Here is a 25,870-nt window from a genome sequence, read left to right on the forward strand (position 1 = left end):
GAGTGTTCTGTAGTTCCTAGAGTATAGATCCTTTACCTCTTTGGCTAGGTTTATCCCGAGGTATCTTATGGTTTTTGGTGCTATTGTAAATGGAATCATTTCTCTAATTTCTCTTTCTACAGTTGCATTGTTAGTGTATAAGGAAGCAACTGATTTCTGTGCATTGATTTTGTATCCTGCCACATTACTGAATTGCTGTATGAGTTGTAGTAATTTGGGGGTGGAGTCTGCACAGCAAAGGAAACAGTCAACAAAACAAAGAGGCAACCCACAGAATGGGTGAAGATATTTGCAAATGACACTACAGATAAAGGGCTGGTATCCAAGATCTATAAAGAACTTCTCAAACTCAACACCCAAAAAACAAATAATCAAGTCAAAAAATGGGCATAAGACATGAACAGACACTTCTCCGAAGAAGACATGCAAATGGCTAACAGACACATGAAAAAATATTCATCATCATTAGCCATCAGGGAAATTCAAATCAAAACCACATTGAGATACCACCTTACACCAGTTAGAATGGCAAAAATTGACAAGGCAAGAAAGAACAAATGTTGGAGAGGCTGTGGAGAAAGGGGAACCTTTTTACACTGTTGGTGGGAATGCAAGTTGGTACAGCCACTTTGGAAAACAGTGTGGAGGTGCCTCAAAAAATTAAAAATAGAGCTACCCTATGACCCAGCAATTGCACTCCTGGATATTTACCCCAAAGACACAGATGTAGTGAAAAGAAGGGCCATATGCACCCCAATGTGCATAGCAGCAATGTCCGCAATAGTCAAACTGTGGAAAGAGCTGAGATGCCCTTCATCAGATGAATGGATAAAGAAGATGTGGTCCATATATACAATGGAATATTACTCAGCCATCAGAGAGGATGAAGACCCAACTTTTACATCAACATGGATGGGACTGGAGGAGATTATGCTAAGTGAAATAAGTCAAGCAGAGAAAGTCAATTATCATATGGTTTCACCTATTTGTGGAACATAAGGGATAGAATGGAGGACATTAGGAGAAGGAAGGGAAAAATGAAGGGGAGGGGGCGGGAATTGGAGGGAAAGATGAACCATGAGAGACTATGGACTCCGAGAAACAATATGAGAGTTTTAGAGGGGAGGGGGTTGGGGGGATGGGTTAGCCCAGTGATGGGTATTAAGCAGGTCACGTACTGCATGGAGCACTGGGTGTTATATGCAAACAATGAATCGTGGATCACTACATCAAAAACTAATGGTGACTAACATAACATAAAAAATTAGACATCACCTTCTCCAGGAAGCCTGCTTGAGCCTGCACTTATTCTCAGAAGAGCAGTTACTGTGATGTAGTTTGTCTGTTCCTTTAGGCTATGATCCCCTTGAGGATCAGGCACTGTGTTTTATCCATAACTGAATCTCAAGCATCTGGAATATTTGGTAGGTTCTTAATAAGTATGTGTGGAGTGAATGCGTGCATGCATGCGTGAATGAGCGGCTATAAGGTTGAGAGACTATAGAGCACTAATAAGGGCATTGTTTCCAAACTCTTGCTATCAAAAGCCCTGTTATTTTTTTCCTATTCTCTCCCAAGTGGACTCTGATTGGGAAAGATTCTGTTTAGCAAACTGTGGTTATTAAATAAAACCTGGTTTCTTTTTCTACCATTCAATCAAATGCCTAGTATTTGATCAGCAGGAAGTAAAAGGCATTAGCACACAGCTGAATATAATTCCAGCCAAGAGCAAGAGCCTTGAAAGGCAGCCTTATGATGCTTGTCAACATGAGGTTTTACCCAGGTTTTTGGAATCCAGAGAGTGCACCACCCCTTTACTACCTCCCAGTGCTGGCCACTGAAGCACCAGAGGTCACAGATGACAAAGACCAAAGCCTGGATTCACGTCAGCCTGAGTGGTTGCCACAACACAGCCTGAAGTGGAGGTTGAAGTCATCATTGTGAGTGCCTCTGGGAGATGGACACGGCAGTCTTGAGATTTAGCTGTAGGCGGTTGTGATCGGGACCCCACAGTATGGGCCAGCTTGTTGCTGATCTGGGAAAGACCCAGAGAAAATGCCAAGTCCAGCAGGCTCAGTGCCTTCCTCTCTTGTGCTGAGATGCCTTATCTTTTCCCAAGACCCTGCTTGCTTCCAGACTCAGGCTGGAGCCTGCACTCAGAAGCAGGAAAGGTTGAGGCTTCCTCAGCCAACTCCTGCTTTGCTCCTGCATTGCCTCCCTGGCAGCATCTCCCTGTGCCTGCCCTGGAGGTCTCTGCAGCTCTACGTCAAACTTGCCACCTGCACGGTTTGAGTTGTGCAAAAGGCGGAGGTTTCTACCTCACTCAGTTCCAAACCCACTTCCCAGGTCCTACAAATGTAAGAAGAAATGGCCAGGAACAAACACTAAGCCTGAATAAGAGTACCCAGCGGCACACATTAGAGCTATTTTTTTCTCTGTTTATTAAAACTCCAATCCCACCCCCAGAATAGAAAGCTCCTACCTTTTTAAAAAAGAAAGTTTTTTTTTTCTTTTTTTTCCCTAAGCTCACTTCTTAGGAAAGCTTTGAGGTGATCTAATCCAGGATGATTTTCATTCAGTGCTTCAGGGGTAACGTTTGCTGTGTTTGAAAGAGACACAAATATTTCCCCTCCAATCTAAGGGTAGGGGAGCAGAGATTTCCTTGGAATGTGGTACATACTGATTTCCTGGTGAGGAGGCTCTAAGTGGCATTTGGGTAAGTACTGAGTTGGGGTACCCTTGGGAAACTATCCCTATGGGGCTTCCTGGAACCCATTGCTAACATTTCTTCCCCTTATAGGAATGTTAGCGTTAGCAAACTGGACCATCCTCCATAAACGAGGTTATGGAGTGTTAGTCAAGACTGTTACAATTTTCCTCATCTATACTAAAAGAAAATGAAGAATCACATTCAGATTACATGCCCAACAGTACTTACTTCTCTTTTATGTTCTGGATATTTATGTCACCATAATCTGTCTTCCAAACAAAGCCAAATAATAGCCAATGAGATCTTCTTGCAGAGAGGTCTATGTGGTATTGCTATGGGAAGAGGTTTCAGTAATTTTCATAAGCTCCTAGCTTCTGCTCCAAGAAATGAAATAACAAGGGGGCGGTTTGCTGAAATAGTCCAGAAGTTTCCAGTCAGCCTGTGCTGGATTCCAGCAACCCTGTGTAACTTGGTTCCCAAACTTCAATCATGAGCATGAGTCCGGGGCCCAGACTATCTGGGCAATCATTGTTTTCCAGCTTTCAGCTGAACTGAAAGTTTGCAAATATTGTCTGGATGGTACATTTGATGAGGAATCAAAGTTGTATGAAATTCTTTCATTGGCCTTTGTCACTCTGTGTCCTGAAATTTATGATTAAGAGAATAAAACAGTGATGTGGCAGGTACCCTACTTCTGGTAGATCCCACAAGAAGAATTTTCTAGAATTTGCTACTTATATAAAGCCCGCATCCTCGCTCTTGAACTTTCAACTAATATTGATAAGCCAGATCATTAAGACAGTTTCTTCATTTGGGGGTTTATGTCTCAGACATGCTAAGCTCTCTTCCCAGTGTGCTTTGTCTGACAGTTAATGCTTTGCTCCTTGCCTCAGTTCATCCTATCGGAGGCTCATCGTCTTGGAAACTCACTGGTTTTGGTTCTCTTTGGATGAGGTGTGGGCAAATCGTCCGCTGTGGTCAAACTTCAGGCCAACCACAGAGCTCTCAGAATAACGGGGCTCAGAGCCCACAGAGGGAATCACCAATGTCCCAGGTTTTGTCCCCAAGCTCTGGCTCAAGACCACAGAGCCAGGTTAACCCAGGACAAGTGGTGCCTGACATGGATTCTCTCCTGCCTGAGAAGATTGTTTGGCTCTGTTCAGCCGATCCTTTATTAAGCTAATTCAGGATTTCTTACTCTGATAATATCCTTTGAGTTTCTCAGAAAGATGCTCATCTTGGGATGGGAATGTGATTGTGCTTGAGTCACTAAACACTTGGGCCATTTTTAATCAAAAAGAGTCGCTAAACTGTAGAATTGGCTGAAACAGAACTTGGCACAACCATTCAGATGTAGCCACTTTGAAGCCACATGATTTGAAGCAAGCTGCCAATCGAAGTTTTAGCTTTTAAAATATCACATCCGTTGTGATGCGTGGATTACATATGTAAACCCCAGCACTGACCTCATCTCAGGATCAAGCTGGAATGAGTAAAAGGGATGGGGCAAGCCCAGGGAGGGAGGCAGGATTCCTGCTCAGGACATGACTCATGAGTTGGAGAGACTCTGACACATTAATGGTTTGTGTATAGGGCCACAGGGCTGGTGTGGATCAAAGGACTTGTAACGCTGTAATAACTGGACCAAAATGTCAACTAGGTTGCGGTTGGAGAGGTAACCACTACACACTGACCAAATGACCTTCGGGGTTAACAAAATGGGTACTTTCAGCTCAGGAAATGAATCAACAAACATATGAGGACCTAAGTTATTTGGTTTTGTGTGTGTGTGTGTGTGTGTGTGTGTGTGTGTGTGTGTGTGTGAACATCTAAGATGTATATTTTTCAGAATGTCAACGCCACAGGGGAAAATGGAAGTGTGTGTGGGGCGGGGCACGTTTGTGGGTGGAGTGTGTATGTGTGTGTTCTTAGAAATTTGAAGAGAATTGAAATATAAGCATTACCAAAACGTTTATTTTTTGTAAGGTTCTGAAGTAACTCGTTTTACGTAGGAATAAGGAATAAGTGGAGCACTGGGTATTATACGCAAACAATGAATCATGGAACACTACATCAAAAACTAATGATGTAATGTGTGGTGATTAACATAACATAATAATAAAAAAATGGTTCAGAAAAACCTATAATTATATGCATATGTGCAAAACAAAGAGGATAAAGCAAATTAGCAAAATGTGAGCAATTGGAGAATCTGGGTGAAGGGCATAAAAGAGTTCCTTGTATTATCCTTGAAGATTTTTGTAAGCTTGAAATTATTTAAAATAAAAGTTACCAATAAAAACAGAAAAAAAAAAGAGAAAGAAGTATTATAAATGTGAGTTGCTGATAAATGACTCCTGTTCGGTGTTTTAAAAAGTCTCTCTGTCTGAGGTTTTTTTTTCAGGCTCCTTTCTGCAATTTGTTAATTAAATCTGGTTATTGATGTTTTTCTTAATTTGGTTCCAGTGGAGCTACAATAACTGACCTTCAAGAGCCCAACGTCTCTTACTTCTCATCAGGTATGGTAGGACAGAACCCGGAAAAGAAGCTACTCAGGTCATGTTACGTCTTTGGGACACTGTGTCTTCTACTTCCTCTTACATGCTGGGGCCTTGAGATGTGAGTAAACCTTTCACAAAGTTCCATCAGTACCCAAGAAAGTATAAGGCAGGGCAATACCTTTTTGACCTAAGTGAAGTAAAAATAAGTACATGCATGAATAACCAAAATGAGGCTGTTGAGGCCACCAGAAATGTCAAGCATTTGCTCTGGGCTGGAATGAAAATCACCTGAGAGTGGTAACCCTCGCCTCCCTGTGCAGAGCCACAGCCATGATGGTGGGCTATGCCACATGCTACCCCACCGCTTTAAAAAGTGGGCATGCACACTCATTCACATCAGATGCAATTTTGTGTGGAAATAAAAACCTTCATACATATGCCTTGCACTGGGTCAAAATAATAAAAAGTATCCTTGGTGGCGAAAAGAGGAAAAAATTTGATGCAGCTCAATGAAGAAATTTTACATTGAAGAATCTTATCCCGGTCATTGGTCACATTAGCGCCAAGGTCAATAAAACTGAGATCCCAGTTCAAGGATATAATGGAGTCAGGGGAAAAAAAATCCAGATTTTTGTTCTTTCTTTTGCTACGTATCTTCAAATATTTAAAATATCATACATTAACTTTCTCCTATTTAAGATACCAAGAGTTCATTGGTTCTGGTTCCTCAGGCCACAGTTTTGTGATTCCCCGAACAACAAGTCAACCCCTAGTGAAAGTCAAGTCCGGCTGGTTTGTTTAGAAAAGTTTCAGCCAGGTATTGACCATTGGGGAAGCATAGGCTGTGTGTTGTACACTTGCCAACTAATGCACATTTGCAGGCCTGAGATCCCACATGAGCCACAAGCTCACCTCTACCTTTCTCTCTCCCACCTTTGGCTAGCTCTGGAACTTCACAGAAAAGGATGATTAGTCAAAGTTAATGGATCAAATTGCCTACTTAATCCACTCAACACTCCCCGAAGGCTTCAAATCCACTTGCCTGTCTGAAGAGAGTGAAAAACCAGACCCCTCTAATGACTCTCCCTGGCTCAACCCAGAGGCTATATTCCGAGTCAGGGCTAAGGAGAGCCTGGGGAGATTTGTTGTCAGAAAAAAACATGTTACGGGAAGAGTGCAGACACACTGCAGGGAAATGGACGAAGCCCTCCATTTTCTCTGCCCAAACAGCCTGCAGATGTCCCATCCAGGGAACATCAAGACTTAATCTGATGTTAAATAGTTAAAAATAAATTGCGGATGGAGAAAAATCCGCCTGTGATTTCCTGCATACAAGACTGAATGTGGACAATTAGATATTCAGCAGCTTATCACAGAAGCAGCAAGGTCTGAGAACACACCTTCTTTTCCTTTAAAACTAATACCCAGTATTTCAGGCATCTTTAGGAGTGGGAATTTCAGGTCAGAGTTCTTGGGGGTTTGGGGGGAGAAGCAGGTGTTTCTTCTTGAGCAGCAGATGGTGGCCTTGTCATCCCTCTCCTCCTGGGATCTTGCTCTCTCACCCTTGGCCTACCTCCTACTTGTCTGTGGGTCTCAGCTTTACAGTCACTTCTTTGGGAAGATCTTCCCCAACTACCCTGGTTCAATTTTCTGTCCTTTACTAACACTGTCCTGCTGGAAGGATAGCAAGTTCACACTGAGCTGTTGACCTGGCGGTGATCCCAGGAACAATGAGGTCTTTTGACAACTTGGACCTCCTTTCTCATCTCTCTCCCCAGCCCCCGGCACAGTGCCTGGCACCTGGCCTTTACTCAAAGAGGAGCCAAGTAATGAATGACTGAATGAGCAAACAAATGAACACCTTGATGGGGAGTGACTTGCTATCATCAGGTGGATCACAGAGGTAAAATGAGCTTGAATTTAGAGAGTTCTTCTTGTGGGCATTGGTTTACACATAAAAGGCACCCACCACTTTGCCCCGTGCCCTTTAGGGGCAGAAACCCAAGTGAAGACACCAAACCCAGGGATCAACACTACTCAACAGAACACAATGATCATGTTGAAAGCAAGATGCTGAAAGAAGGCAAAGTGTGATGATGTTTGTGATGATGTCTGGGTGTTTAGCTCATATAATCAAAACTCAACTATCCGGAGTGCTGAGAGATTGCACTGTCTAGTTATGTAAGATTTTACCTCAAATACCTTTCCAGTGTTTTGCTTTAACTTGTTGCTGAGCTTGATATTGATGTTTTAAGACAGTTCACTGGATGATAATTGCGCTAAGCTGCCATCCTATACTAGGATAACTGTAAACAGTAGGTGGCCCCATTGCTTCCTGGTGAATTATGTGTTTCCTGAGCTTTGGAGGGTGGGATTCTGAAGTGTGGGTAACTCCCTGGCACAGCCACGGACTCCCGGCATGCGTCTGCGGCTGAGAAATGGAATGGGCCAATGTCAGTGCTGAAAGGAAGTGACTGCCCAAGGCCTTAAGGCCGTAAGTGGAGCAATCAGGGCTCCAACTTGGTTCTCTGGAGTTTCCATTCAGGCCCTTCCCACTCTCATTTGGACAAATTTTGGGTCCTGCGGAGATCTGTCCCAGGATCATGAGACTCACAACCTACAGGACTAACCAGTTTAGTATGAGGAACCTGTGACCCTCAGCATCAGGTCAACATGAGGGTTTTGATCAGCAGGCAATCAAATGAGAATTCTTTCTTTTCTCCCTATGGACAAAGAGAGCAGGACCTAAGAAAAGTCTGGGACTGATGAAGACATAATAACCCACGAAGGTTTTTTGTCCTGCTTCCAGCCGAGCCAGCTTCACTCTCTCCACATCTCCTTGTCTCCTGGGCTCAAGATTCTCCAATGAGAGTGGTACTACATCAAATGGTGTGTTGTCATTTTATCACGAGGTAGACATGGCAGGCTGCCCAGCTTAGCCTTTGCCACGCAAACAGCGATCACATCAGGACACTCATGGGATGAGATGCTACCTAGTATGTCAGGACAAGCTGCGGGGAAATCTGGTCATTTCCTGGAGCTTTCACAGAAAATTCCTAAATATCAGTGGCTACCCATCTTTAGTGGGTGAACACAGACACACACAGACACACACACAGACACACACTTTTGAGACTGACTGACTGACCTGGAAACAAAGTAGAAGGTAGACACCCAGCATCTACCTTCAGGTCACAAAGGGGAGGCAGTGTGGCCTGAAATCAGACATAACTGGGTTCTAATTGCAGCCCTGCTATATACTGGTTACACGTCCTTTAAGGCTATTAATTAATCTCTATGAGTCACAATTTCCTCATTTGTAAAACAGGCACATCACACTTACCCTCTAAGGTTGGTACGGAAATTAAATGGAAAGGGTAGGAACAATATTCCCAACATGGCACCTGACCCCAGACCCTAGATCTCTGTTAGCATTAGCGATGCTGTGGTTATTTAGCTATACCCTCAGCAATGAAGTGCATTCACGTTCTGTTTTGTTGTGTGGAATACACAAGTTTTACCTATGTTTTCAATCTTCACAGGGCTGGCATTATTTTCATGGTAACAATGATGACCAAAGTCAGTCTACGGTGTAGAAATGACTAATATATACAATTAAGTGGCAAATGTGTATTTTTCTCGAGGTGATTCTTCTAAAAAGCCTGGAGGAGTAATAGCAAAGTGTCTGGATTGGGATGCCATGGTGAATGTGAAAGGGATGGATGAGACGGGGCTGAGGATTTCAAAGTATTTGAGGACAGAACCCAGGCACTGAGAGGGTCTTGCTTCTGAAAGAGCAGCTGCACCTCCCCTGGCCTATTGCTTGTCATAAAAATCAAGTTAAAATTATTAATGACCTCACACAATACTTTTTACTGCAACATGAAAGCTTCACCCTTTGGTATCCTCTTGTAAATGGTAAGTCTAAGATGCAGTCTGTCTGAGGATAAGTCCATTGTTGCCCCCAGAACCTATTCTCCACAAGGCAGCCAAAGTGATCTCTTAAAAATCTAAATCTGATCATGTCACTGCCCTGCTTAAAAACTTTCTATCATTTCCCTTTGAATAAAATCTAAAACCAGCAGGCTTGTAACACTGAGCTCCTGTCTCCTTTAAAACTTCATCTCATACCCCTTTCTTCTTTGCTTATGTTCTAGCTTCCTTTTTGTTCTTTTTCTTTTTTTTTAAGATTTATTTATTTATTTATTTATTGAGAGAGATAATGACAGAGAGAGAGCATTAGAGGGGGGAGAGTCAGAGGGAGAAGCAGACGCCCCGCTGAGCAGGGAGTCCGATGTGGGACTCGATCCCGGGACTCCAGGATCATGACCTGAGCCGAAGGCAGTCGCTTAAACAACTGAGCCACCCAGGCGCCCTGTTCTTTTTCTAACACACCAAAATTTTCGTACCTCAGGGTCTTTGCACTACTGTTTTCTCTGTCTGCAAAGCTCTTCTCCTGGTTATTTGCATCTACAGTCCTCTCAGCACTCAAACAGAATCTGCAGAGGCCTATATAATTCTTCTGCAGTAATTCTATCCACCTCCTACTCATATATCTCTACTTCCTTTGTAGCACTTATATGTTTTAGTTCATTGTCTGCATTCCCCATTCCCTTAAAAGGCAAACTTCCGGAAGACAGGGTCCAAGTCTGTCTGCTCACTACTGGATCCCCAGGATCTAGAATATAGAGTGCCTATTAAATAACTAAATGAATAAGAGCTCAAGCCCACAAACAGATTTTTAGATACAGCATGCAACCAGCAGAGAAATGTGATCTTTAACATAAAGATCATTTTCTTAAGTTTTCACTTCACATCTCAAGTTTTGTCTTTATTCTGAGAGATCCAATGACCATGTTGATGACTTACCCAATAATCTCACCTTGAAGTTTCTGGACATCCTCCCCTAAATGTCAACATTTTAATTTTTGGTCTACTTCAATGACCTACTTCTGCTATTACAATCTCAACTTTCAATAGTCCATCAGGGATTTAAGCTTCTTGCCTTCCAATTTTCTTACTTTCATTCCACCCATAGGCTCAGAGCATAGGAAGCCTCACTGGTAACTGAGCCTTGGGTTCAGAAAGCCAAGACACCAAATCAATGAACAGAACACCTGCCCATGTCAACAGTTAGAGATGCAAAGCAGAAATGCTCAGTGTGTCCAAACACAACCTGGATACCAGAACTCAGAGAGCTGAACCAGCAAGTTTAACCCAAATGGATACAGATATATGGGCAGGGAAGGTGCAGGACATCAAAATCAAGAGATTATCTTCAGGCATAGACAGGGACTGGAAGATTCATACAAGGGGCCAGAGAGAATGCTTAGTGACTTCTCTTGCTCTTCCAAACCACTGATAGACTCCTGAAATGGGCGTTGGGATGGGGAGAGGGATTGCGTCGGGGTTCTTCAAAACCCAAGAACTCTCTCTTATCGACTGTGACAATCTGGCTTCCGACTTCATCACCTCATCAAATCTGCTTCCTGCCAGTGATATTTTTCAATCTAATTCCAATTGGTAGTTTTTAGTCTTCATCTTACTGGGCCTCCTGGTTATAGTTGACATGGTTGATTTCCTCTTCCTTATCAGAATGCTCTGTTCTCTAGGCTTCCATGACACCACATTCCCTAATTCTCTCCTGATCACTCTGACTGCTTCCTGTCTATTTCCATCATGGGATCCTTCCTCTCTTTCACCTCCCATCTGGTGCCTTCCAGTATCTGCCCTGTGTCTTCTTATTGTTTTATGTTACATATTCCCTACTGTGATCTGTGCCATTCTCATGCCTTGAACGAGCATGCAAATCCTGATGACTGCCAGATTCCTCTCTTGCACTGTTCTTTCATACCAGAGCTTCAGAAGTGTGTGTCCAATAGCCTTCTGGAGATCTTTCCCTGATCCATCCCAGGCTCAAGCTCCTCATGTCCCAAACTGACTTCCTAATGTTTCCCTCTCAGTCTCCTCCCATTCCAGTAGTGCTTATTTTAGAGGGCAGTTCTATCGTTGACCCAGTCACTCAAACAAGAAATCTGAACGTCAAACTTGACTGGTTCCTCTCCCTTGCCATCTGTCGCTATCATTTCATTCATTCATTCATTCACTCATTCATTCATTCATTCATTCAACAAACTGTAATCAAGCCCTTCTATTTACCAGGTAGTGTTCTAACTGCAGGCTAAACAGTGGGTAAGTGAAATACGTAATTCCTGTCTTCATGATGCATATAAACCACTGTCTGACTTTACCTCTAAAGTGTCTCTTTCCTCTGTCTCCCCTTATCTTTTATTCCTAGCAGTACCTGGCATATAATAGATGCTCTATTTATCTTTATCAAATGAATGAATGAATACATGAGAATGTAACTATCTGAACATCTGCATAGCACAGATTAGGGCTCAGCATACTGATGTCATTAACACGATTTCTAAGCACACATTATGAATTAATAGACTCTAAAACATCTGGCCAATTTAGTTGGAAACCACCCCACCCCCCAGTGAAGCATTAGTATGTTTTATTTGTGTTATGCAAACACTCAGATGGTCTGGACTGTCTGTGGAACTGACTGGGTGTCTGGCAGAGCGTGGGCTTAGCCAGATCACTCCTGATCTCTTCCAGGTGCACGTCCTATCTCTGAATCACACACACGACTCACTGACTTCTAGAGCTAAGCCTAAGGACGAACTCTGAGAGCTTGTGGGCATTTCCATTGATTCAGTCACTTCCACTTGGTTATTTATGAATATCGATACACATTCACTGGCTTGTAGGTCTGATGGCATCAAAATGAATTGAGATTATGCATGCTGAACATTGCGCAGGTGGGTGGTATCCAGGTAAAACTCAGGCATCACAAGAAATGCACGGTATGCTTAAACACCGAGATTAATAATCTTTGATAATGATATGTCATCCCAAATATTTCATGACACCAGAAAATATCTTTAGGAAATCAGCAAAGAAAATATTTCCACTCTCCCTATACAATTTTGCCAGATGGCTCAATCATGAAATAAAACCAAGCATCTCCACCTCTTTCTTCTTGGTTCTCAACTATTAGTGGCAAGGTTGGGTACAACTGAGGTGAGGACAATTAGGAATTTTCCCAATTTCTACGATCAGCTTAAATAGAAAATTTTTCAAATGGAAAGACCAAAAAGGGAAAAACAGAAACACTAAAACAAAGAGAATTTTATGCAGTTACTGAGGTATCCAGGGTGAGGCACGCATCTCCTCTCAATAACCAGCATTCAGGCTCAAGCTAACAACAGGCAGAGGGAGCTGGGAGGACACTGTCAGTTGGCCATGCATCCACTGCAGCAAATGTGCAAGACAGTTATTTTATGTAACATCAAACTGTACCATGCATACCAATCCAAGGATGGAAAGAAGTAGACATTGAACTCAATGACGACTTGTGTGGACATATAATTTGGGGGCAAATTAAACACTCACAAAAGACAAGTGAAGACCTAAAGGTAAAACTCTTACAAGGCATGTGGGCTTAGCTGGACCTACATCCTTCCCCAGTGGAATCTGATTCATGGATTGTTCCATAGCTTCTTCACACAGAACTGGAAAGAAACAGGTTAACCTGTTTTGGGGCACCCCACATCCATCTTTCAAGTGCTGAAGAAAGAGGGAAGGCTTTCATCATTTTAACCTGCTCCATTTTAAATGCCTTTAAGCAGATAGATTTGTCTTATCTGCAAGTTAATGAGAAAAGTTCAGGTCCACGGATGAGGACAATTACCCATTTATGTCCTCATAAAGCTACAGCACTCTTCACACTGCTTTCAGCTTTTGCTTGGCTCAGGAGCCTGTCAGAAACTGATTCTAAGTGTTATATACTGGCTTCTGTTTGTTTCTTTAAAAAGGTATGTTGGAGTTACACCATGAATTTACATGAATTCGACTATCCTGTACTTGGCCTAAAGGATTAAAAGTAAACTCCTAGGAGAGCAGGTGATTTTGCCTGTGCTCTGGACAAGCACGCTGGGGACAAGAGCATCTCTGAATCCCTCTGGTTCTCTCACTTCTCCAGTACATCTCGGAGTCTGAGCATCTCATTGGATTTAGAGTGATTCTGGGATTTGGAAAAAATCATTTTTTAAAATAATTTGATTATTGGTGATTTATACCTTTGTACTAACTCTGTAGCCCTATCCCTCATTTAAGATGCAAATCCACACTAAATAGGAAGAGAACTATGTGGGTGGCTTTGAAATTGCAGGCTCCTCCTAAAGCGCTCATACTCACCCTTGGCCTCACTCGGTGCTGCTTTTATATTCCCAGATCAACAGTGCCCTCCTGATTTTAAATTTCAGAGGGCAACTCAGAACTCCTGGCCTGCCAGCTCCCTGAGAAATGGCATTCTCATGGACTTCTACCTTCTACTTTTGTTGCTAGTTTAATCATGTCAGGTTCTCCGACATGAGTAGTTTTGTGGGCGGGGGGAGGGAGGGGATTATTAATCCACCTTCACATGATGTTTATTTTCAGCTAGATCAAAAAAGAGAGAGAGAGAGAGAGAGAGAGAGAGAGAGAGGGTGTTGGGAACCCTCTGATATTTCTGGTATTTCCTGAAATTGCATACATAGGTTAAATCTGTCCTGAGGAGAGATGTTTAATCATTTGCAATTATGGTGCTCCGCAGAGAAAAGGTTAAAGATGAATCAGTTTTCTCTAAGGAGTCTGGGCTGGGGGTGCACTCGAGCATGCATTCTTGGCTAACCAGAAGAAGGAAGCCAGGACTTACGTTCTGTTTCCCCACTATGTTATCAAAGGGCAGTTCGGGGCTCCAGGATCCTTCTGTGAATGTCGCCCCACTGTTTCTCCTGTCTGAGGAGCTCACCGATTCCTTGACAATGTCTTCGGGCAACGACAGCAGACTCTCCTCAGGCTGCTTAATCAAATAGGTCTCTATGTTATGCTTCCTCAAGAATTCGTTTCTCTCTTTACCATGACCCTCTTCTACGTTATAGTCACCGTTGAGGCAGTCCAGCGTGGCTTTGGAAATGTGAATCCTCCTGTGTGCACAAAGCATAGGTCATTATACACCCCCGAGGTGGCCTGCAAAAACCATTGCTGTTTGCCGTCCTGGGCAAAGCCAACATCAGGGCTACACACGGGTACTGTGAAGACATATTTTCAAGGACAATACGTGCTCCCCTGAAAAAGCAGAAAAAAATAAAAGAAAACAGAAGTACAGGCATAAATCAGTGAGCAGCGTATCGCTGACTTCACCCCAAGGGACACTGCAGCCTCTGATAAAATCCAGGCTTGCTGAGCCATACCTAAGCACCTCTTTTGACTTTTCCTATGACTGTCAGCCTGATCCCAGCAACCTTCAAGAGTCGGTGATTTTTTGGTATTGTTGACTGTATTGGAAAACCAAGTTCCATAAATGTTTCTGAGCCCAAAAGTAATTATTGTCCAAATCACCATGAAACCACAGCAGTTCCCTTAGTGTCTTGGGACTTTTCTCCTCATTTTAATTTTCATATATTTGTGCCTGGATTCTTCTACTTGTCTATCATCTTCTTAAAAATAAAGGCAGGTCTCAGGAGTTCACACGGCTGCATGGAGGGTCCTTTCGGAAAACTACTCTAAGATGCAATTTCTTCTAGAAGGTGTATATGGCAAGGAGCAGGGAACAGAGAAGTCAACACAGGTAGGCAGGTGGCTGGCTAGGCTCACTCACAAGGTAAGTGCTCATTCCATCACAGCTCATGATCCAAGTTGTTGTTTTTATATTTGTTTTAGCAAAACAACAGATGACATCAAGAGCCTTAAGGATCAGACTTGAATTGTGGAAACTTCACATCATAAACCCTTTGGGGAAGAGTTTTTCTGTTCTCTTAACTGTCTAATTCAATCAGACTACTTATTTGTGCTGTATTGTGGTCTGGGTAGATTAGTATGGTGATGATGAGCATGGACTGTTTGGCCAGATTGCCTGGATTGAAATCCTAGCGTTACCACTTGCTAGCTGAGAGATCTTGGGCAAGCTACTTAAACTTTCAATAAGTCTGTTTTCTCACCTTAAATATGGGAAAATAAAAGTACCCATCTCTTAAGGTCATTGTATTCCAAAGTTGATTTGTGTAAAGACAGTGTGTACGGTACACTGAACATACTATAAAAGCACATGCTTAAATAATATTCTCAAAAATGCCACTGTGAAATTACTGTTGTCTATTCCATGCCTCCTCAAGGCTTACAGGATACAACCTAAGCTCTGAAGAAGGCTTCTGAGCTCCTCTCTTCTGGGCTCTACCACTTTAAAACTCATTCTCTGACACTGCTCCCTTCCTGTACCCTATGCTTTCTCCAGCTAATCAAGTAACTGGCATTTCTTTAAAGCCAAGGTACCATTTCATGCCTATTAAACTCAGAACAAGCCATGCCCTTTGCCTGGAATGCTCATCCCATCTTTTCTACAGGACAATTTCTTACTCCCCAATTCAGCTCAAAAGTCATTTTCCTTAGGCTGACTTTACCGCTCTTCTGAATGAATGAATGAATGAATAAGGGAAATGCTTAAAATTTTGCTTCGCTTTTGCAATCATAGAAAAAATATATCCAAGGAAGGAAACAATAAAATTTTTTAAAAGGAGCATTTCCAAATGCATCGTACTTTTTAGTACTATCTCTACTTCCCCGTTACCCTTTTTACCCATCCTGCTAAGCTCCTGTTTATAGAGAATAACTCACTGCAAAGGACACAGAAAGAAACAGAAACTACAAGAAAATGCATTTCTGATCATTTAAGATACATTCTCCATGTTTTCCAAACAAGTATCATTATACGTAGTCATCGATTTCAAAAGCAAGGCAAGATATTAAAAATAAAAGCATGTGAAACATGTTTTGAGCTTTCTTAAGAAATGTGAGTAATGTGTGTAAGTGCAAATTATTCTCATGATGAATTTTGTTAACACCTGGGAACTCAGTCATGTTAACCTAGGGGAATAGAAAAGTCATTGACCTTCTATGAAATGGATGCTCCGGTCTTCTTTCTCAGATCAAGTCCAGAGCTAGGGGCTAGAAAGCTGTCTTTTTCTCCCAGGCAAAACAAAACTCTTGGGAGGGTTTTGTTAAGTCCGATGGTTGATTTTAAATAAGTTAAATATCAACCTCATTTGATATTTTATATGGGTTCTACATTTTATTATTCTGCTGTCAGTGCTCAAGGAGACTAATATTTGCATATACTAAATCAATACTATGTTTTCAAACACTGTGGAAGACATCCTCACTTTTATTTATTGCTGACTGTTCTGCTGAAGTTATAATCAATATACACTTAAATGTTTTGACAGAAACTGGGCTTCAGATGTTCATTTTCATCCTTGTTAGTGCCTTGAGCTTGGGAGTGAGGCATTTGCAGATGACAGTGTGGTAATTACATTTCCCCCTAAAGAAATGAATCCAGTCTCAGACAATATTCTCATACATGGAATGTTGGGTCAACATTTTCTGGTAATTTCAAATGCCAGCATATAATAATAACAGTTATGAAAGTAAATAAGATGTAACAGTTGGGTGACACTTATTTTGCATAAATGTTATTTTGTAGCCAAAGGTATTCCTAGATGCTTGGCTCTGTGGATCATCTCACATAATTTCCATTCTTCCCAACCACTCTCGGGGACAGGCATTTCTTCACCTCCTTTCGCAGATGGTGAGATGGGCCCGGAGATAATGAGTAAGTAACTGGCCTGAGGTTCTATCAGTGGAAGATGACAGTGCAAGATTGAGACAAGGACTTGCATTTTCAGAGTCTTTTCAAGACCCTACACTGTAGCCTATGGCCACCATGACAGCTGTGACCACAGTGAATATGTCCCGAGCACAGGACAAGGGACTTTATATGCATTATATCATTTAACAGAAGCTCCGGAACAGTGGTCCTCAAAGTGTGGTACCAAGGCCAGCAGCATCAATATCACCTGGACCTTGTTAGGAAGGCCTATTCTTAGATCCTCTCCAGACATATGGATCAGAAACCCCAAGAGTGGGGCCCAGCTACCTACAGGTTAACAAGCCCTCAGGTGATTCAGACGCATGCCAAGTTTTGAGAATTCCTGCTTGTTTGGGGCCACGTGGCCGGTGTCCATGGCAGAGAAAGGATTTTCATCCAATTCTGCATGACCTCAGGGTCAGGGTACTAACCACTATGCCATGGAGTTGTACACCTCCCTCTCGCTTCTGTTCTATGCCTCGTGCTAGCCTCTGGGGACACAGTGAGGGCCCGGACAGTCATAATAAGAAGACAGTCATGAGCAAGTTAGATACATTAGAGAGTACAGTGATTTAACAGTGAGGGACAGTGAGGCACTTACAAGCTGTTTTTATGTGACATCTTTAATATCTTTGAGCCTCAGTTTCCTTATGAACACAAGAAAGCTAAGACTGGTACACCTGCTTTCAGTACTCTTTGCTTTACTGCGCTTTGCAGATAGTCCATCTTTTGCCAGTTGAAGGTCCGGGGCAACCCTGCACTGAGCAAATTTATCAGCGTCATTTCTCCAACAGCGTCTCCTCACATCAGTTTTCTGTGTCACATTTTGGTAATTCTCACGATATTTCAATCAGTGTCATTATTATTGGATTTGTGATGTTGATCTGTGATCAGTGATTAGGACTTGCTGAAAGCTCAGATGATAGTTTGCATTTTTTAGCACACATTGTTTTTTTTTAAAACATAATGGTACTATACACTTAAGAGACTACAGTAGAGTGTAAACATAGCTGTGATAGGCCCTAGAAAACCAAAATATTCATTTGACTCGTTTTATTGCAATTTACGCTTTATTGTAGAGGATCTGGAACTGAACCTACAATATCTCTAAGGTATGTCTGTATTTACTATGTGGAGTGTCATAAGATCAAACGATATAACATATTGATGGTAGTTAGCTGACTTGTGAGTGCGTGGTAGGTACTCAATACATGTTTGGAACTGGGGGCTAATTCTCGCTAAAAGGAAAAGTAAGCTGAGTTTATTCCTATATGTCCTGATGGACAGGAAAAGGAAGTGGACATTTGAAAAGCAAATAAAACCCAACAATTTCAAACCAGGTAGGATTTGGAGACATGTCTCAGTTTTACTACATTTCTGCACATGGGCACATCCTACGCCTCAGCAGACCTGGATAATGTATAGAAGACTAAGTACTTTGTAAGTACTATCTTATTGGAAGCCAAGTTCTTGAGGTCGAAAGCATTCTCAGCCCAACTTTACGGTGAAGAAACCAGGCAGGAAGATTCAGAAACTTGCCCCAGCCTCTATAACTGGTAAGTAGTAAATCCACCATTCAAATACATCATCAGATTTAAACTCAGTCACTCCTGTGTTTCTTGGTGTGATTGAGAATATTAGTTAAACTGGCCTCCAGAATTATGTCACACACCCCACAGAGCTGTGTTCTGCAGTTTGCAAAGGGTATTTACCAGGCATACGGCAACTCTTCATGCAGCTACGCTTTCAAGACATATACACAGATAGATTAGCTGTCTGGTTTGTTTGGATCCAGCAGGTAGTTATTGTAGGAAAATCCCAGAGAATGTAAGGATTTAAGAAACCCAGTGGTGACATGTTAGGCTTATCTTAGTTCCAAGCCGCATGGCAAGGAGTGGTGACCATTAAAGACAGTGAGGGCTCCCTTAAAAGGATGGACATCACTGCATGGTTTACAAAGCGCTTCACACCCACTGCCCGACATAGCCTCAGACAAAATCTGTGAGGTGGACTGTGCCTATTTGGCAGATGAGAAAACAAACCCTCATGGAGAAGGGACATAAAATCACAAGGTACCATATCAGTATTATCATCTCTCTTTTTATAGTGAGACTCAGAGAAGTTAAGTATTGGCCTGAGATCATGCAGACAGAGCAACAAAAGCCAAGTCTGTGCTAAAATCACATGCCAGGAGGTATGTGTGTTTTACATGACTTGCTAAGGCAACAGAGCTTAGTACGGGGCAGCGTGGAAATCCTAGTTTCTCTGATACCACCTCCTACAGTTTATTTCCCATGATACTATGTTACCTGATATTAAATATAATTAGCAAGGAATGATGGCAGACACCAGAGAACTCTGACTCCAAAGGTAGGGTTGGGGATGAGGCGTAGGGAAAGGAATATGTGTACACCTTCTGTCTGTCTAAACTTTCTGTCTGCCTCTTGGTCTATCTATCATCTATCTATCTACCTATCTATCTATCTATCTATCTATCATCTAATATTTATCATCTGTTAGAGAGAAGTATGTGCAAGAACTCAGTACAACTTACTGGTTCACATATATCCAAAATCTTATTAGGCCCAATCTGCATAAGCAGAATCTCACTACTACTTTTCAGGGTTCAGTGACCCCTTCCAGGCCACTAGTACTACTGGGGATTCTATACCCACTGGTCTTGCCAGCCAAATTCAGAGAGCTGAGTTTTCAAGGTAAGTAAGGTCCCATATAGAAGGTCAGGAGGTCTTACCCCTGACTGCCCATGAGAATTGCTTTAAGAAGTTATAGACTCTGCACAGATTCTGCTTTATATGTACCGACATGGGTCTGGACACCAGTGGTTTTAAAATGTTCCTCCGTTGATTCGAATGGGAGTCCAGTCTGGAAAGCAGTAAGTTTTGCAGGGCTGGGTCCTGAACATCTGCCTGCCGTCCCACCACCTTCACTACCTGTGATGAATTTCACTAGACTTTTGAGGCCAATATTTGTATGACGTTTTAATGTCCTGTCTCCTCCTAAACAACTGCTTCTCATAGATCGATACCTCAGAATTCTGCACACAGGAAAGCAACTGCCACAGAGTGAGCAAAACGACGAAGGTTAAACAAGAAGATGGCTTTGCTTTGACTTACCCAGGGATTCCTCCAGATTCTAGTTTGTTCGCAATGTCCACATCCCAGGACCAGACATCAAACTGCCACTTCCGCAGGCCCAACACTCCACACAGCACTGAGCCCGAGTGGATTCCAATCCGCATGTCCACATCATGCTTCGTCCTTGACCTCACATACCTGTTGACATAGGTGAAATGGAGGCACATGCATAAGGCCGGAGTGGACACTCTTGGCTTTGGTGGCAGCCCAGTTCTTCCCAACTCTGTAAGTTCAACTCCTGCCCGTTCATATGCCACCTCTTCCATGAAGCTTTCTTAGGTTTTTCTGGTAACAGGAAGGAATTTCTTGCTCCCCTGAGCTCCCCTACCCCTCTACCTGAAATTTTAAGTGTCCTTATCACCCTTCTCCCCAAACCTGCTCATGCTATACAACCTGTCTCAGAGAATGGCATCAACATCTTTCTCCGCCCACTAGTGCATAAACCTGGGATCGACTACAGATTCTGCCCTCCGTGGCATACTCCATTTCCAAGACAAGTATTTTCATTTTCATTTTGTTTCCTTCTCTCTCCATCAACACTCCAGTTCAGCAGGCTTCAGTCTGGGTTCCCTGCCCCAGGCTGAACTTCTTCCAGCCCATGTTCTGCCAGGCTATCACATACACAAATGTGACCTCGTCACTCCATCACTCCTTCATTGAAGACTCTTTGCTGACCTCCTACCCCGAGAGCAGTGGACTCCAGAGCAGAGTGCTCACGTCCCAGGGCTGAGCGGGTTCATCCCTGGCATGCAGGAAGAAAATGTTAAAACCTCCATTTATAGCTCTTTAAAAATCTTTACCCAAATTTGATATATGGGTTGCCCTCATTGACTTCACAGGGTCCATGCCAGATTGTAAGCATGGAGGAAGCTTCTTGAAGAAAGAAAGCACTTCTGCTGTTGGAAGGTTTCTGCAGGCACCCACATCCCTTCTTCGATTTCAGAGCATTTCAAACAATTTTAGTTTGAGTTAAATGATGTTGTTTTCATAGAAAGAAATTCAAATGGTAGAACATAATACAGTCAACCCTTGAAATCATGCGTGGAGATTCAAGCCTTGCCAATAGTTGGGCTTAAAAACGTGACCGCTAATCGTGGAACGCTACATCAAAAACTAATGATGTAATGTATGGTGATTAACATAACATAATAATAAAAAAAAGAAAAAAAAACATGACCCCTCTCCTCCAGCCTTTATTTGAAAGAATAAATGAATGGATGATTCCACGTACAAAACCCGAATCTCTGTCTTCACTGTTCCTCACAAGTGGTAAGATAATACAAAGTTATTTAAATAAGAAAGCAAAATTGCTGTGGGTTGAAAATATAGAAATATTGAAATAAATCAGATACTAGGAAGGCAGTCGTGGGAGAATGTCTGTGGCTAAAGAAATAAGTCTTGTCCCTGGTGAAGATTCTAGTTTCTGGGCCAAGGTTTTAACTTTAACTTTTATGTTAAAATTATATAGTACCCCGCCATCCACTAATGAAGCAAAGAGTAGAAGCCATGTGGAAGAATGTAACAAGGCAAGAGGAGAAACAGCGTCCAGCAGCTGAGAGGAGCATTTCAGCTCTGACACAGTCACCCAGTGAATGTGTGTGGGGCAGGTAGCTGGGAGAGGTCATCTGTGCTGTCGGCTGGCTGGGTCAAGTACTACAATACCAAGCACGTGGCAGGATTGTACTCTCCTGTATATTCCATGTTGTCTTGGCCAATAAAATGTAAACAAAGCGACATGTATGATTTGCTTCTGGGCAGAAGCTTTAAGAGCTTGAAAAATCACACACTCTCTCTCTCTCTCTCTTCTCCCCCCCTTCCTTCTGTGTCAATTGTCATTCAAGCACACTTGGGAGAGAGTTCGAAATTGGGGTTCTTGAATGAGGACGATGTCTAGTGGTCCCTTGCCACTCCCCCTAAACCTATCATAGGGTTGGGACAGAAAATATGAGTGAAAAATAACTCTTTGCTGTTTTAAGCCACTGAGATTTGGGAGGATGCTTGTTACTTCAGCATAACCGGGACCATGCTGACTGGTACAGTCATCAGTCCCAATCCACCTTCTTCCCATTACCCCTACAGTGGAGGGCTTAATATGGACTCTACTGCCAGACTACCTGAGTGTACGTCTTGCTCTGCCACTTCCCAGCTGTATGACCTTCGGCAAATTACTTAACTTCCATCTATAAAATGCAAATAATAATAGCACTGTCAAGATTAAGTGAACAGATGAACGGAGAGCTGAGAAAGTGTCTGGCACAGGCGAAGGATGACTTGGTTGCTCATCACATACGAAGGAACTGCAGCCGAGAAGTAAAAGGAAGTAAAAGCTTATGGTCACATAGCTGGTAAGGAGGATTCTAGGACCAACCTGGGATTGTGTGTCTTTACCCCTCACCCTCTTTGTAACATAGGTACTGTCTATGGCATGTGATCTTGGGCAAATAGCTTGGTCTGACCCTGAGTTTCAAGAGCTACAAAACAAAGCTCTAGCAGATTGCCTCACTCATGGAGCCTTTGTGAGTCCCAAAGGAGGTAATGGATGTTAAAATGCTTTGCCAACTAATTGTGAGAGACTATTGAACAGCACACTGTGCTCATGCCATTAGGTAATTAACACGATACAGGGAATACATTGGAACCTCTTAATGAAAAGGCATTTAGATTTTTTATTTTCTTCTGCAAAACAAAAATCATAAGACAAAATTTCCTTATTGCACTGTTTTTTTTTCCTTTCTTTTTGTTATGTCTGGGATTTGACTTAAATGAAAGATAGGAATAAACAGTGTGTAAAAGTAATGAATAATTTACAGGTATTGATCCTCCTTGGAAAGGCGACCCGGTGGTTGTACAGAATCGCAAACACACACCATGTGTTTCAAGATCAGCTCTGGAGGGGAGGACCTGTGAGCATCCTTGAAGCTAAAATGAAGGAATTCTGCTCTGCATTACAAGTCTTGTTCACTTCTTCCAAGGCAGAGCCCTAGGGATGCTTTGCTCTGCGCCTCATCAGCCACAAATAAAGAGAATATGACTAGAGATCACTTGCATTCTACATATGTGTACCCTCTCTTTCCTCCCCACAAACTCTTGAGCCTCTGGAGGGCAGGGGTACTTACTATCTTTTATTTCCACATGCCCAGACCATAGCACAACGCTGAGTGCGCAGGTATAGTCAGTGCTCAAAAGTATTTACTGAATTAATGGACAAAGCTCAAAGGCTTTCTTGCTCTGTGGCTCCATGTTGTCCCAGGATGCTTCTAAGAGTCCCAGGAAACCACAGAGGTGTCTTTGAACCTGCCGCATCTTCCCCCTTCAAATTAGGCAGCTTTGCTCTCATCTGTTTCTCATGGCAGGCTTCCATCTAAGATTTCTTTTAAGTAAAGAAAGTATTAATTATTATGAATTTTTGCAGTTGTATGTCAAGCCGGGAACCAGTAACACAACTTGCAAAGAAATTGAAGATGTCATTTCTTTTATTTGAACCATTAAAGAGGAGAGTGCTTGGTAAATGGTAAAACATGAAAACCCTGAGAATTTTTCTTTTGATTTCAATGCTTCAAATTTTTTTTAGCCAATTAATCAATCTGTAGAAGATGCTGGAGGAACGATAGGAAGCATAATCTAGTAGCCATCACTGATCTGTAAATCAGACTCTCTCTACTGTTAAATGAATGGATGAATGAAAAAACCAACTTCAGCGGCACCTGGGTGGCTCAGTCAGTTAAGCGTCTGACTCTTGATTTCGGCTCAGATCGTGACCTCAGGGTCGTGAGATAAGCCCTGTGTGGGGCTCCCCCTTAGTGTGGAACCTGCTTAAAATTCTCTCTCATCCTCTCCCTCTGCCCAACTCCCCTCACGCCCCTCCCGCCTCCCATGCTTCTCTCTCTCTCTCTTTAAAAAAAAAAAAAAGAGAGAGAGAGACCAACTTCAGCACTGCAACAGTTGGTACTGTGGGAGGAAGGATACCCAACTCCTCAGCTATGGGGGCAGAAACCGGAGTTCCAATGTTGGCTTTATCCCTCGCTGGCTGTGGGAGCTAGAACAAACACATGTATGCATTCCCCCGTCTCCTCTGTCAGTGGGAATGATATCAGCTCCTCAAAGCAAATCACTCTCAACACCACCAAGGAGCAGAGTGTGCATTGAAGCAAACCAGGATGTGAAGTTAGGTTTCCCCACTTGCTGGATGTGGCCCTTGGGCTGCATGCATTAGGCCCCAAGTCCTGCTCTTTAAGGTACAATGGGAAAGAGAATGGGTCCCTTGCAGAACTGTTAGGATGCTTTATAAACTCATGTATATAAAGCCCTTAAACTGGTGAACATGCAAAAATAATAACAAATACTAATTTTTGTTAGTAATAACAACTTATAACTACACATGTTGAATTGGATAAAAAAATTATAAATTGATCACACAAACTTTTCCTGCTTAAACTGTGCCTGCATTCACTCTATTTGCAACCAAACCCATTTCATACACCAGGTAGGAGTTCCTAGGCATAAATTGGCTCCAAAAGGAAGAACTAACTTATAATTTAATAAAAACTTGGGTCCTCCTCAGCTGCCTGGGAGAAACAGTGCCCTTGAACATTCTGGAAAAAAGGAAAGGTGAGAGAGTTAGCTATGGAGGTCATCTACGATCACTGTGTCACACTTTATCTTTACAATAACCCTGTATATTATTATCATCCACACCATTTTCCAAATGAGGAAACTGAGTCTCAAGCAGTTCCTTTCTTTAGGTCACACAGCTACCGGTGAAACAGCTGGAATTTCACCCCGGATGTATGAGTCTAAACCCAAGAAGCCATGCTCAAGGGTATATGGACCACTGAGGTCTGATCTGGCTCTGCCCAATAGGCCGATGACAGTCTCTACCAATTAATTCCAAAGGCATCAGACTTCTTAAAATGTTCGAAAGCCACCATGTCTTATCCTAGCATAGAAGTTGCAATTTCACAAAGTGCTTCCTTTTGATGCCTACAGTGATTCTGAGAGGTAGAGAACTATAAGGATTATAAGCTTCCATTTTACAGATGCGGGAATTGAGGCTCCAAGACAATTCAGGTGAGTCTATTACCTTTTTTTTAAGGTTTTATTTATTTATTTGAGAGACAGTGAGAAAGAGAGAGAGAGAGAGAGCACGAGAGTGGAGAGGGTCAGAGGGAGAAGCAGACTCCCCGCTGAACAGGGAGCCCGATGAGAGGCTCAATCCCAGGACTCCGGGATCATGACCTGAGCTGAAGGCAGATGCTTAACTGACTGAGCCACCCAGGCACCCACTCTATTACCTTTTCTGTGTCAGGCCTTTTATGTTCATGATCTCATTGCATCCTCACAACCATCCAATGCCACCAGAGTTCATTCACTCGCTCGTTCCTTCAACAAGCGTTTCTTGAAGACCTCTGCCAATATAAGTAGTAAACCAAATGGACGAGTCAGGAAGTCAGCGTCCGTAGTAAACCAAATGGACGAGTCAGGAAGTCAGCGTCCGTATTCATAGAGCTCCATGAGGAGGGTTTACTCCACTGCACAGCTAAGAAAGCCTGAGCAAGAGAGAGGCTAAGTCATTCAGTCAAGCACAGTAGGTAATGGCCCCATCGGTCCACACTGCGCCAGACTCCAAGTTGAGTGCTCTGCTTAACTTAACTGCTGCCTGCACTCCCTTCAGCATTAGACTCTTGTTTCTCGAGTGGAAAGTAATGGAAAGATCTAATGTTGCATTCCTGTTCCAAAACAGTGTGGACCTAGT

The 25,870-nt window shown here is 42.6% G+C and overlaps 1 protein-coding gene across 3 annotated transcripts in view; it reads right to left on the bottom strand.

Moving 5' to 3' along the window:
• The window catches only part of ADCY8 (adenylate cyclase 8), a 228,624-nt gene that overhangs the window by 88,586 nt on the left and 114,168 nt on the right, over positions 1 to 25,870 (bottom strand). For all 3 annotated transcript variants that reach the window (XM_027615225.2, XM_027615216.2, XM_027615207.2), the window contains exons 6-7: positions 20,098 to 20,256; positions 13,976 to 14,246 (exon numbers count right to left, since the gene is read on the bottom strand). In XM_027615225.2, coding sequence (XP_027471026.1) covers positions 13,976 to 14,246; positions 20,098 to 20,256 — 430 coding nt within the window. The remainder of the gene's footprint in view (positions 1 to 13,975; positions 14,247 to 20,097; positions 20,257 to 25,870) is intronic.

The sequence above is a fragment of the Zalophus californianus genome, chromosome 4 (genome assembly GCF_009762305.2).
Source record: "Zalophus californianus isolate mZalCal1 chromosome 4, mZalCal1.pri.v2, whole genome shotgun sequence".
NCBI lineage: Eukaryota > Metazoa > Chordata > Mammalia > Carnivora > Otariidae > Zalophus > Zalophus californianus.